Below are 13,443 nucleotides of genomic sequence, written 5' to 3' on the forward strand. Positions count from 1 at the left end.
GTGGAAGCTGTCGGGGGCTCGGTGGTGTCTCCTGAGGTCTTCTTAAATGCCACTCCGCTCTGTGAGGCGCGTATCCTTACCTTTTGTGGGGAAGCTCAGGATCCGGACGGCTTCCCTGAGATGCTGGCCTCTGGTGGCCCTGCCTCCCACAAGAGGGCCCTGCCCGCCCATCCCCAGCTGCGCCTCCCCACCCCTGTCCCCTTGCAGGGAGGTCAGCGTCCGCCTTCCCAGCTGGGGCAGGGCCTCCGTGCTCAGGATGAAGCCCTTCCTGTGTCTGGGACCGAGGCAGAGGCAGGCACTTTACAAGACACGATGGACGTTTTGGGCTCTCTCCACCCCCAATGGCCAGCTGGGCACTTTTTGGTAGTTGTGACTTTTTGGCCAATTTGTTCCGTATTGGAAGATTTCACGGCGCGGCTTCGCCATCCAGATGAGGAGGTTCAGGCTAGGGCGTCGGGAAGGGGGCCTATAGTGGGGGAGGGACGCCACTCCACGACCACCTCCCTGGTCACGTTTGGGGAAACCACCTCAGCGTGTTTGCCCCGAGTCCTGCACCTGAACTCCTCCTTCCCCCCTCCTCCAGCTACCATAACCCCCCTGCTCCTCGGCTGCCCTCCTGGCTAACTTCCTCAGAGAGTGAGTGGGCATTTCCTCTTCTGGAGCCCTGGGCTGCACTACCCTCCTTGGAACCCCACCTGGCTCTGGGCTCCTGCCCACCTTCCTAGTCCCCTGCAGGGACCCTATGGGGTGGGGTTCCTATATGGCTCTGTCCCTGCCACTCCCACTGCTGCGGAGACCTGTGCTCAGCCTGGGGGGGGGGGGTCCCTCGACTAAACTGCACCCCCTCTAGCCACAGACCTGCCCCTGCTGCGTAAAGGGCAGGAACACACAATGTTGCTCAGACCACCAAGCTGGAGACCAGATACTTCCTTTTCCTTGCCCCTCAAGAGTGATGTCGCTCCTGGCTCCAAACTTTGGCTGGGACACCTGCTTCTCTCCCCCTGGGATGCCACCCCCTCCCCCTCATGCTCTTTCAGGCTGGGCCCACCAGCCTTGCATCCTCCACAATCCTTGGACCTTAAGTGACAAGCACACACGTGCCCAGTTAGGGTCCTGAGGGGGGCTGAGAAAGAGACGCAGGTACCTTGTTCCACACAGAGGCGGTCCTTCCAGCCTCAGGGCCCACCTCCCCAACCTCATGGGCGGTGGACTGGGCTTGGCCTTTTCATGAGGCCACAGTTCAGGGAGGCCGCACCAGCCGGGAAACTTGCCCATGTGGATGGGGGCACCACCAGTGTCCAAGCATGGCCATGGGGGCTGGGCAGTGAGGGCAGAGACAAAGACCCCCCTGGGGTGGGTGGAGAGAGCCAGGCCCGGAAGGGAGGTGTGCAGCAGCAGGGCCATGTGGCTGAGGCTGGGCAGCTGGGATTCAGGGCAGGTGGGGGGGGGGGGGGGGACTTGGGAGAGCCACCTTCTCCGGGGAGGGGAGAGTGGGAGAGAGGGGGCTGGAGGCCCTGGGAGGTGTGGGGGGGGGGGGGACTTGGGAGAGCCACCTTCTCCGGGGAGGGGAGAGTGGGAGAGAGGGGGCTGGAGGCCCTGGGAGGGGCTCTGGACCAGCGTGGAGGCTGTGATGGCCATTGCGGGAAGGGGCGCCAGGGATGCTGGCAGGGCCCGGGTGTGGAGGCACGAGGAGGACCCACCTGGGGAGGGGGGAGCAGGTTGGGTGCAGGGGCAGGACCCACCCGGGTAACGGGCGCTGGGGATGCCAGGAAGACCCAGGCACAGGGAAGCCCCGGGGCGGGGGGGTGGGGGTGGCGGGCGGGTTGTGGGAGGACCCACCGAGCAGGGGGCGCGCGGGGAGGGCTCACCCTGGCCGGCGCGCCGGGGGCTGCCGGAAGGACGCGCCCGGGGCGGGGGGGCGCGCGGCGGCGCGGGGAGGGCCGGCCGGGTAACGGCCGCGCGGTGGGCGGCGGCGCCCGAGGCCCCTCCCCTGCCCGCGGCCGCTCCTCCTCTTCCTCTCCCGCCCGCGCCGCGGCCCTCGGTCCCTGCGCGGCCTCGGCGGCCTCGGCGGCGGCGGCGGCGGCGGCCCCTTTAAACCGCCCGCCCCCCGCCCGCGCCCGCGCCCCGCGCCCCGCGCCTCCGCCTCCAGGCCCCGCGCCCCGCGCCCCCGCGCGCCCGGCCCTCCGCCGCCGCCGGCCCGGACATGGCCGCCAACATGTACAGGGTCGGAGGTAAGGCCGCCGCCGCCGCCGCCCGCCGCCCGCCTTTATGCGCTTCGGGCCCGGGCTCGGCCCCCGGTCCCCGCCGGCCGCCCCCACCCCCCCGGCCCCCGGCCCCCCGGGCCTGCCCCCGGCGCCCCGGGCCGCCGGCCCCACACCGCCGTCCCGGGCCCGCGCCAGCACCACCTCCCCCCCCCCCCTCCACCCCGGGCCCCCGTCACCCCTGCCCGGGCCCCCGTCTCGTCCCTCCCCTTCCCCCATTTTCCTCCATCCCCTCCCCCACCCGCTCCGCCCGCCGCGCCGGCCGCACGGCCCCCCCGCGGCCCACTTCTGGTCCCCTCCCTCCACCCCTGCACCCCTCCCCCACCGCAGGCCCGCCCCAGCTCCGACCATCCTTCCTCCCACCCCAGCGGGCCCCCCCCCACCCCGCTCCCCGCGGCACCCCCGCCCTCGCCGCCTTCCCCTTCCCACTCCATCTTTTCTGAGCGGCCTGCTCCTCCGCCGCCACCTCTGCCCTGGCCCCGCTCGCCCCAGTCCGCAACCCGAAATGGCCCCTGGGCCCGGCCCCGACGGGGGCCAGTGGGTGGTGGTGGCCGAGCGGGCTGCAGGGAGGCGGGGGCTCTGCCCACCTGTTGGGGGCCCAGCGGCTGGTCTGTTGGGCCCCGGGCACCGGAGACGCTGGGCAGCGCTGAGCATCCTTTGGGCCTGGTGGGCCTGAGAGCCTGCGGCTGGGGCTGGCTTGAGTCCCCCTCCCCCTGAGCCCGAGCACATGGTCTTGGGAGGTTCAGGCTGCCCCCCCCCCCACCCACCCACCCACCGGACCAAGTTTCCGGGCCTTTGCGGTGTGGAGGGCCTTGGGGGTTGGTTGGCTGCAGTGCAGGGGTGGGCAGCCCCATACTGGGGCCACATTCCTCCCTGGAGCCCAGGAGGGCCTGCTCTGTGCTTGGGGGCTTCCCCCAGCAGGATTCCCTCTGTGGGGCCCTCAGCAGGCTGCGCTTACCCTGAGCACACTTCTGATGCACCCCAAAACTTTTCACCGCCTCCTGTTGCCCCAGTCCAGCAAAGAGGTGCTTTGCAAGGGTTGGGGACAGGCAAGGAGCTCTGGGTGGGGATGGGGGTGGTGCTGAGTTGGCTGGGGCCCTGGGGGAGGCTTCCCCCACTTCCTCCCTTGGTTTGGGTCCTAGGAAGCCCCCAGCGTTGGGCCCCACTTTGTTCCTTGGGTTCCGGGCTTGTCCTCGTTTGGCACTTCCACAGGGAGGCGGGGTGCCCTTCCTGCCCCCGCATTCCTTTGGTGCCCACCCTTCCCGAGACCTCCAGATGCTTGGTCGCCCTCCTTTGGTGGAGTATGTCAGGATTGAGAACCCTCTGGGTGGACTCTGGCCCAGTCTCCCCTCCTCACTGACTGGCTGGCCCCCCTGGGGCCTGGGTCTCACGTCTCCCTCCAGCTGGGCCAGCCTTGTGACGACCTTGGGCTTGCCCTCATCTGTGCAGTGGGTCAGCACAGCACCTGCCTGGCCATCAATACCCCCCCACCCCCCCACCCCCCCACCCCCCAGCTCAGAGGCAGTCCTGGGAATGGGAGCCTACATCCTATTAGCAGCAGGGTGTGTGGGCAGCAGGCAGGGGTGCAGGGGCCTGGAACAGAGGGGCTGTTCATCTCCCACCTTGAGGGCAAGGCTGGAGTGTCACCCCAGAGGTTCTTCCTCATCACACTGCCAGCTAGGCACCTTGACAGGTGCCTGGCCCCCGGGGGCTGACTGGCCCTCCTCCATCCCAGGAGCCCCTGGCCCCTCCCTCAGCTGGCCCCCTCCGCCCCCATCGCTGCGGCTCAGGGCTCCTCCCTGTGTTGTAGAGAAGTCTCTCCATCCGGCCCCCCCCCCCCCCCCCCGTACGTACCCTCCAGGCACCACCTTCCTGCAGTGCAGAACCCCCCTTCCTGGCTCAAGGCCCCCATGGCTCCCACTGACTAGTGACAAGGCCCCGTAGGCCCTGGCTTACACCTGGTTCCCACGCGCTGTCTGGGCCACAAGGGCCGTTGAATAAATGAAGACATGATCACAGGAACACAGGCACTGGCCCCTGGATGCAGACGAGAGAGGGGCAAGGTGGGGTGGTGGGCCGGGGGCCCCTGGGCATCGTCTCCCCTCTGCAGGGCTGGAGGCCCTCGACTGGCATCTGCTGTGCCTTCAGCTCAGGCCTTCTGGGGTGGGGGGCTTTAGCAGAGCCCCCACCAGGCCACAGGCCCCTGGGACCCTTGGTGTGTGGGCGGGGCTGCTTGGCTTTTAGTCCTGTCTGGCTCCGAACTTGGTGGGGGCCTGGCCACCGCTCAGACCTTCCCGTGCCTCCGTTTCCCCCAGCAGACAAGGGTCTCTGTGCTCCGCAGGTGTGACCACACGCTGCCACTCGAACCCCCTGTGGGTTCCCGCAGAAGTGGTGTTTGCTCGTGGTTTGCGGACGGGGTCTCGGGGTCGCTGCTGCCTGGGTCCTGGCAGAGCTGGTGGTCACGGGGCCGGGGCGGGGGGGGGGGGTTGGCAGGTTGGTGTCCTGTCCTTCAGCACCGCTTGCTTAGGGAGGGGGCGTCTGGAAGATGTAGCCCTCTGGCCCCAAGCCGATGGCCCTGTCTGGGCGGCCCTGGTGTGGTGGGGGTTGCCGCAGGGACATTCTGAGAAGGGGACACCCCCCCGCCCCTTGTTATCTCCACTCAGGACCCTGGGAACAGAGCCTTTTCCTGAGATGCCGGATCCAGCAAGGAGAGAGTAGGACACCAGCTAGGTTTGAATGTCACATAAGCAGTTTCTGACTAGAACCGTGTCCCAAATATTGCAGAGGACACATAGATGCTAGAAAATCCTCAGCAGAAACGCAGACTTATCTGGGTGTCCTGCATTTTACCTGGCAGGCTGCTCCGAGGCCCTGCCAGGAGGTCTGGGCGGGGCGAAGGCCGGGTGGCGGCTTTGTGCCAGCTGACCAGCTGGGTGGAGTGGGTCAGCCGGGGAGGGGACAGGGCCTGGCTCTTCCCAGGGAAGTGACCTGGCTGCCGACAGAGGCCTTCTGTTGGTGGCTACGAGTGTGGCAAGGCGGGGCCTGGCCGTGGGTGGCGGGGTCAGGGTCCATGACCTCTGCTCCTCCGGGGTCTGTCTTCCCAGGCCTCAGCAGGCTTCTGGAACAGGCCGGGCGTGGGCTGAGGGCGCCTCGGGGCGATTCTTCTCTCTGCAACTTAAGGCAAAGGTGTCGAGTGAGGTTTGAGACGTGAAGAGCCTAAGTCGGGACGTGAGCCACTTGACAACATGGTTAGCCTTTGGGCCATTTCTTTTTGATTGACAGAATATAAGCTTTTCCTTGGGGTTCCCCCCCCTCCTTTCCTTTCTTTCATTGCAAGAAGCTAACACCCATTCTTTTGGGTAGTAATTGGGTTTTAAAAACGTACTTTCAAAAGGTGCCGGGATGTGCTGGCGCTCCTGGCCGCTTGGCAGTGTTCCCTTGGGGCCGTGCTCTGGGCTCTGTGCCCCTCGGAACCCTGTCCTCCCGTCAGCCGTGCCTCTGCCGTTGTCCCTGCGCTTTAAGGTTCTGACCAGGTGGGGAGTCCGTACACCTGAGGATCCCAAACTTGCAGAGGCGGCGGGGAAGTGCTCGTGGCCCCTGTGTGTCCGCCACCCCCGGTCTTGTCCCTCGGGTGGGCCCTCCGCGGCAGCCAGCCCTGCTTTGGCCTCCCGGGTCTCTTGAGAGAAGAATTTGGCCACGAAGCTGTGGCTTAATACAAAAGAAGCTGTTGAAGAAGGATGTTGGAGTAAACGGTCCACGGAACGGAATCCCTCGTGCCCAGGGCCCGAGGGACGGGCCGCCAGCTCAGGGCGGGCGCTGTGGTCTGGAGGTGTGGATGTGGGGCTGGTCACGCCAGGCACAGTGGGCGCCCTGTGGCCCCCTGTCCTAGGGGAGGGCTGCCCCTGTTCCCTCTGCCCAGCCTGCTGGCTCTGCTGCCTGTGTCCTCTCATTCCCCCCGCCGACCATCCAGGGCCAAGCGGGCCCAAATCAGACTCGGAATGCAACTTTCTCAGGGCTCCCGAGGGCTCTGTGCACGGGGTGGACCAGGGGTGCTGTCTTTGGGGGGCCGAGGGTCTGGGCTGGGCTCTGAGGACATCCCAGGGTCCCTCTAGTCCCCGCTGCCAATTCAGGCGCCCATGGGCACCGCCTGCCTGCCCCACACGCACTGCGGCCCCCAGGCTGGCCCCCAGGTCTGTGGTCTGTGACCTGCCTTAGGAGATGATCCTTCTAAGCTGTCTCGCTGCTTAAAACTGCTTAACGGCTTCTGAGGAGCGGAGGGTCCAGTCCAAAGTCTTAGAGGGCTTGTAACCCACCCACCTGGCCCTGTCCCAGCCCCGAGCCACAGGGCCCACCTGGCTGAACCCCCAGGTCAGGGTGCAGACAGCAGCACCTCCTCGCAGGGACCCCCGCCCTCTGCAGGGCCGGACTTCCAGGAGGCCGCCTGTGACGTGGCCGTGGTGAGCCACCCTCTGCGCGACTCCCACTCACCTTTCATTTGAGGCAGCAGAACCAGCAGGATCTTCAAAGAAGAGGGAGGGGGTGGCAGAGGGGGATCTGGATGGTGATGTGTCCAGAGGAACATGGGGGACCCTGCCCACTCAGGCCCGGTGCCTGGGAGCCCTCCGCCATCTGGCCACCTGCACGAAGTGGACATCAGCTGCTGCCCCTGTGTCATCAGTACCTCCCCCTCCAGGCAGGCTCTGGTCCCCAGACTGCCACGGGGACGGTGACGTGCTGCTGGCTATCCTTCCAGGGAAGGGACGGGAGAGGGATGCCTGTGTGAAGGTGGCCAGGCCGTCAGCTTGCAGGGCCCGTAGGGTTAGCAGGCGGGAGTCCTGGGACTCCTGTGCACTATTTGGGAGAGAGTCACACAGAGACGCGAGTCAGGTTCCACGTGGCGGCCGGGGCTCGAGGGCTCTGTGCCTGGCTGGCTACTGCTGGTTTCTCCTGATTATCCCCACGTTTGGAAAAAGTAAAATGCTGGGCTTGCAGGTGTCCCCAGTGTGGAGGGGCAGAGGGGGAGCCCGGGCCTGGGGGAGGGGTCCCCGGCCCCCACAGACCTGGTGGGAGCCACTTCTGGAGGGATTCTGACAATCAGGGCGTGGAGGGCGGGCGGCGGGGCCTTCTGGTGATGTGCCGGACACCGCTGGGTGTCCGTGTTCTTGTGGGACCTCCTTTTGCCATCCCCCCACCCCCGGCTGCCCATGGCCCCTGTCCCTGTGGGCTGGTCTCATTGCCAGGACCACCCTCTGCTTCTCTGGGTCTGCCCTCAGCGGCACCGTCCCCACTGTCCCTGCTGGTCCCGCACCACTGCCTCCGCCTACTCCCCACGTTGGTCTGTGGCCCAGATCGGTCCTTGTGGCAGCCGTGCAGAGCTGTGAGAAGTGAGTGCCCGACGAGCAGGTCCCCAGCTGGGATCGAGGGAGGTGACGCCTTGTGCCCTGTAAACCGGGGTCCTTCTGGCCTGTCTGGTACCGTGCTTTCATACATTCTCGTTGTATTGTTTCGAGTGCCATCCGGTCTGGTGTTTGTACGTGCAGGGAGGCTGCGAGGTCCCTCGTGGGGAACACGCCTGCGTCAGGAAAGCTCCTTCGGTGCTGGTTACAGAGCCGCTGGCCCTGAGCTCAGTGAGTGAATCAGCAGCGGACACTGAACGGAAGCAGACACGGAACCAGGTCCTGTGCTGATCAGGCTGGCAGCCCCTGACCCTGTGTCCCTTCGAAGCCGCTGGGTATTAGCAGACACCGTAGAGCGCAGTCACAGAGGGGCGTGCCCTGTGCATGGCATCCTAACGCTTAGAGTCAGGTTGGTAGGGGCGCCTGGTGGCTCATGACTCTTGATTGCAGCTCAAGTCATGACCTCACGGTTCGTGGGGTCAAGCCCTGCATCAGGCTCTGTGCTGACAGCTCGGAGCCTGCTTGGGATTCTCTCTCTCTCTCCTCTCTTTCTGCTCCTCCCCTGCTCACTGTCTCTAAAGTCGGGCTTGTTGAGGTCGGGCTTGTATGGAGTAAGTGCTTTCTCGGGGACAGTCTTTGACTCTGACAGATGGCAGGTGTGTGCCCACCTCAGCCCTTGAGAACATTTCCACGGCCCCACGAACTTCCTCCTCGTCTGTTTTCCGAGCCCTTGCTCCCCCCAGCTCGTGACAGCTGCGTCCATTCCTGCTAGTCTGTGTTGTGCGGCACGTCCCGGAAGTGGAGCCACACCGTACGCGGCGTTTTGAGCCTGGCTCCCCTCCCGGAGTGTAACGTGTCCGGCGTTCCCGCCCGTGTCAGCAGCCGGTGGACAGTTGGGCCTGTCTTCGTCCGCTCCGGCTGTGACACGGGTGGGGCCGCCTGTAACGGACACATTTATTTTTCACGGCCCGGAGACTGGGCGTCCAAGGGCAAGGCTCCAGCAGGTCTGGTGTCTGGTGAGATCGCTTTCCTGGCTGAGGGGACCCGCTCGTGACCTAGGCACCCCCAAAGGCCCACCTCTCGGCACCATCTCCCGGGGGGGGGGGGGTGAGGGTTTCCGCGTGAATTTTGGAGGCACGCAGACTCTGGCGGGGCCGTCCTCAGTTTTGGGCGATGATGAGTGTGTCCTGACTTCCAGATGAAAGCACCCAGGAGCGGGGCTGTGTGTTTGGACCGGGAGCGCGGATTTCACTTGGTGACACGCAGATGCTGCGTGGCGGGATGGCCGGGCCATCTCACGTCCCGCTGGCGGCGCTGCATCTCGGCTCCCCCAGGGCGCGCCGGGCCTGGGCTGGCGGCCTCCCCGCGAGGAGCGGCCCTGAGCTTCTGCTCTCCGGGCGGGTGTGTGCGCGGGCCTTTGCCCCGGTTTAAAAATCGGGGTGCTTGTTTTTCTTCCTGTTGAATTGTGGGAGCTGCTTTCACGCTCTGGTTTTCAGGGGCGTGTCTTACAGGTTTTCTCTTTTATAATGTGTGTATTTGGCGCCTCCACAAAACCTGCCTGGCCCAGGCTCCCAAATATTCTCGCCCTGCTTTCTCATAGAAGTTTCATAGTTTTGGGTTTTACTTTTGAGTTTGTGATCCATTTTGGGTTAAATTTTGTGTGAGGTCAGGGTTGGGACTCTCACTTTTTTTTTGGCACATTCATGAGCGTCCATTATCGTTTGTTGACATTGTGAGTGTCGGAGCCTGGGCGGCTCAGTCGGTTGAGCGTCCGACTTCGGCTCAGGTCATGATCTCACGGTTCGTGTGTTCGCGCCCCGCGTCGGGCTCTGTGCTGTGGGATTCTCTCTCTCTGCCCTCTTGCACACTCATTCTCTTAAAAATAAACATTAAAAAAATGATCTTCCTTTCTCACTGGACATGCTGGCTCTGTTGTCACATTGGTTTGCCACGCGTCCACGGTTCCTGCCACTGGTCCACGTGGGCAGCCTTGGGGCCAGGACTGTGGGCTCCCGGGCCCGTTCCTCTCCCCGGCTGCCGAGCCTGTCGGGATAAGTCGGCTCTCCCGTAGATTTTCCCCACAGAAAAGCAGCAGCGGAGTGCGGGTCGGGTGGTGTCGAGCTGTTGTAGGTGGGCTCCGAGAGGGTCCACGCTGCGGTGTCACTCAGACGCTGCCTGGCTGGCTCATTAGCGGGTAACCTCGGGCTGCTTTTGAGCCATGCCGGCGGGCTGAGTGGCAGGGGCTGGGGTCACCTGCGGCCTGGGGTCGGGGTGAGTCACGCGGGTCTCCGTGCCGCACCGTCCCCTCGCGGGAACCGGGGGTCGGGGGGCAGGCAGCGCCTGTGCATTGCGTCCCCACGGCTCAGCGCGGACAGTTGTCAGCAGAAGCGCAGGGTCTCCAAAGGAGCGGCTCCTCGCAGCCAGCTCCCCACGGGACCAGCGGGGCTGCATGACCTCGGGACCCCGGTACCTCCTCCCACCTGGTCCGCGCATGCCCCCCCCCCCCCCCCCCAGTGCGTTTCTCTCGGGAACCCTGTCTGGGACCCATGTCTCACATGTGACGTGACTATGTGGACAAGGCTCCAAGCCCCACTTGGTGACAAGTGTGAGTCCCTCCTGCCTCATCGAACCCATGCATCAGCGTGACCTTCCTCTGACCTCATGGACTTACACACCATCACTTCTGTGAATTATTATTTTTTTTAATTTTTATTTATTTTGAGAGTGTGCAAGAGCAGGGGTGGTGAGGGCAGAGAGAGACAGTTCTGAAACAGTTTTCTCACTATGAGCCCGACCGACGCGGGACTTGACCTCGGACCCCAAGATCATGACCTGAGCCGACGGCCGGTCGGACATCTCTGGGCAGCCTGGTTCACGGAATTCTTGTCCATCCGAAGTATAAGCTGGTGTCTTCCTTGCCCCGCTGGGCAGCTCCATGGCGCAGCCACAGTTAAATTTTTTTTTTTTTTTAAACGTTTATTCGTTTATTTTGAGGCAGAGATAGAGGAAGACAGAATCCCAAGCAGGCTTCGTGCTGTCAGCACAGAGCCTGATGCGGGGCTTGAACCTGCGAACTGTTGAGATCATGACCTGAGCTGAAACCAAGAAACAGATGCTTAACCAACTGAGTCACCCAGGCGCCCCCTGGTTGTTAAATTTTAATTTCTTTAAAAACAATATATATATATTTTTTTTCAACGTTTATTTATTTTTGGGACAGAGAGAGAGCATGAACGGGGGAGGGGCAGAGAGAGAGGGAGACACAGAATCGGAAACAGGCTCCAGGCTCTGAGCCATCAGCCCAGAGCCTGACGCGGGGCTCGAACTCACGGACCGCGAGATCGTGACCTGGCTGAAGTCGGACGCTTAACTGACTGCGCCACCCAGGCACCCCTAAAAACAATATATTTTTTTAACATTTATTTTTGAGAGAGACAGAGTGTGAGAGGGGGAGGGGCAGCTAGAGAGGGAGACACAGAATCCGAAGCAGGCTCCGGGCTCTGAGCCGTCAGCCCAGAGCCCGACGTGGGGCTCGAACCCACGAACCGTGAGATCATGACCTGAGCTGAAATCGGACGCTCAACCGACTGAGCCACCCAGGTGCTCCTTATTGTGACTTCTTAAATTCAGGGCCGAAACTGAAGTTTGGGGGGATGCGAAGGACTGCTCTGAAGCACCGTTGTCACCGTGTGCCTTTGGAAACTACTTCTTGCCGCATACGTAGTCGGGGTCTTTTGTGAGGTCATCTGAAAATTATGTAAAATTGCACGTGTGCGAACTTCTGCTGGTAAAGCCATTTTGGTGACAACTCACGTCTCAAGCTCCGGCCTCTCTCTGTAGTTTCCTCAGCGTCCTGGTTACGACGAGAGGCAGATCTCCACCCCAGTCCCATGTACAGGGACCTCATCTAGGGCTCCGACAGTGCTTCCGGACCCCATTCACGCCCCGAGGGACTTTCTGTGTTTCCAAGGCCTGACTGCCAGCAGCTCCCGCGTCCCCTGCTGTGGAGGGTCTCCTGCTGCGCCACTGTGGGCCCGAGGGCTCCTTGAGGCCTTCATACCCCTCCTTACGGTTGGTTACAACAGAAGCATCCGCACCAAAGTCAGCGGAAGTAACGAGCACATCAGGCTTTCAGCCGGCCTCTCCCAGTGATCCACGGACAGTGCTTGGTTCTCTGGCCACCACCCGTGACCATGTGCCTGAAGCGTGCTCTCCCGACCTCGTGTGCGTGTGGCCGCGCATCCCCAGTGAGCCGTGGCTCACCAGGCGTGGGACTCCCAAGGGCTTGGGGTTACCCCCCAGGAGCAGGTTAGGGGCCATACTCTCCTCTGGGACATGCGGACATGCAGGGTGTGGACAGTCCAGGCCTTCCTGTCTGCTGAAAGGAGAACGTCAAGGAGAAAAACCTGATGGGGCTTGGCGTAGGCTTTCCAAGCGGTGAATGTGCCCAGGACAGCGTATGCTTGCCCGTAGATACCGTGCTTGGCCACACCCGCCGCGCCACACATCAGCGCTTGACGGGCATCGCTGTCGGTCTGGATGGTGCTCGACGCTGACTCTGGACCACGGGGAAGCAAAAGGTCCTCCCCAAAACAGTTCAGTTCTTCTCATTAGTAGGCTTGTGTTGTTCCGAAAGATTGTGTTTGAGGGGTGCCTGGGCAGCTCAGGACCTGAGCGTCCGACTTCGGCTCAGGTCATGATCCCATGGTTTATAGGTTCGAGCCCTGCGTCGGGCTCTGCGCTGACGGCTCGGAGCCCGGAGCCTGCTTCGGATTCTGTCTCTCTCTGTCAAAGATAAATAAAATAAACATTAAAAAGTTTCTAAAAAATTCATAAAAGACTGTGTCTGATTATTACGGTTTCATTTTAATTTCATCGATAAAGGTGTGTGGGAGTGTTGTGTTCGTACCTACAAAATACTCCTGGTGCAGCGTCCTGCCCTGCGGGCCTCAGGTCTTTGCCACCTGGCCCTTGACCGCGTCTGCGTCCTAACCCGTGACCCCTTTTTTCGCTCCTTTTCCTCCCCAGTGTTTTGTAGTTGCCAGATCCGTGCGCAGGGCTTCGATGTTTGAAGATCCGTAGGTCTTTCCTCAAATGGATACTTAGGTATTTAATGCTCCTCGGGCCTATTGTAAATAGTAGCGTCCACGTGCTGTTTTCTGTTCTGGGAGCTGGCTAAACCCTCATGCGTTTCAATGGCTTTTGTGTGGACTCTGGGAATTTCCGTGTGGACAGCATGTCTTCTGCAGACGGAGGGCCCTTCCCGGTGTCTGTACTTCTCTTCCTCGCGGACTTTGGCGACGGAGTGTGCACAGCAGGGAGAGCCGATGTTCTCACGTCACTCCTGATTTTGGGGGGAAGGCGTGGTTCTTCATCGTCGGGTGTGACGTCAGCTCTAGATTTTCCACGTGCGCCTTTTATCGGGTTGACGCTTCCCCTGATGTCCAGTTTCCTGAGAGAGTTTTCGTCGGGAGCACGTGTCTGTCCTGCATCCACTGAGACGGCCGCGCAGCCTTCCTTCCCTGCCCGGCTGCCGCGGGCTTCGGTGTTTTCAGGGGGATCCCGGTGGCTGCGACGCATCGTCCCCTCCGTGTACGCCTGGCCTGGGCGTGCTGCCGCTCCCTTGAGCTGCTTTGTTGTCCCGCGCTCCGTGGCCGCGGTGCTGGCGTCGTGGCCGCGAGGGCCGGTGGGGACTGTTCCCTCCGCGTCCCTCCGCGTCTGCTCTCTGGACGAGCTGGCGTCAGATCCCGCTCCTGCGTCTGGTGGGTTCCCCAGTGACGCCGTCT

General features: G+C 62.9%; 1 protein-coding gene across 7 annotated transcripts in view; it reads left to right on the plus strand.

Annotated features, from left to right (window-relative positions):
• Nucleotides 1–2,123: 2,123 nt before the first annotated feature.
• MTA1 (metastasis associated 1) overlaps nt 2,124–13,443 on the plus strand; it is a 34,263-nt gene continuing 22,943 nt past the window's right edge. For all 7 annotated transcript variants that reach the window (XM_047861134.1, XM_047861135.1, XM_047861136.1 and 4 more), the window contains exon 1: nt 2,124–2,231. In XM_047861134.1, the coding sequence (XP_047717090.1) occupies nt 2,204–2,231 (28 nt within the window). In that variant the 5' untranslated portion in view covers nt 2,124–2,203. The remainder of the gene's footprint in view (nt 2,232–13,443) is intronic.

Source organism: Prionailurus viverrinus, chromosome B3 (assembly GCF_022837055.1).
Source record: "Prionailurus viverrinus isolate Anna chromosome B3, UM_Priviv_1.0, whole genome shotgun sequence".
NCBI classification, from domain to species: domain Eukaryota; kingdom Metazoa; phylum Chordata; class Mammalia; order Carnivora; family Felidae; genus Prionailurus; species Prionailurus viverrinus.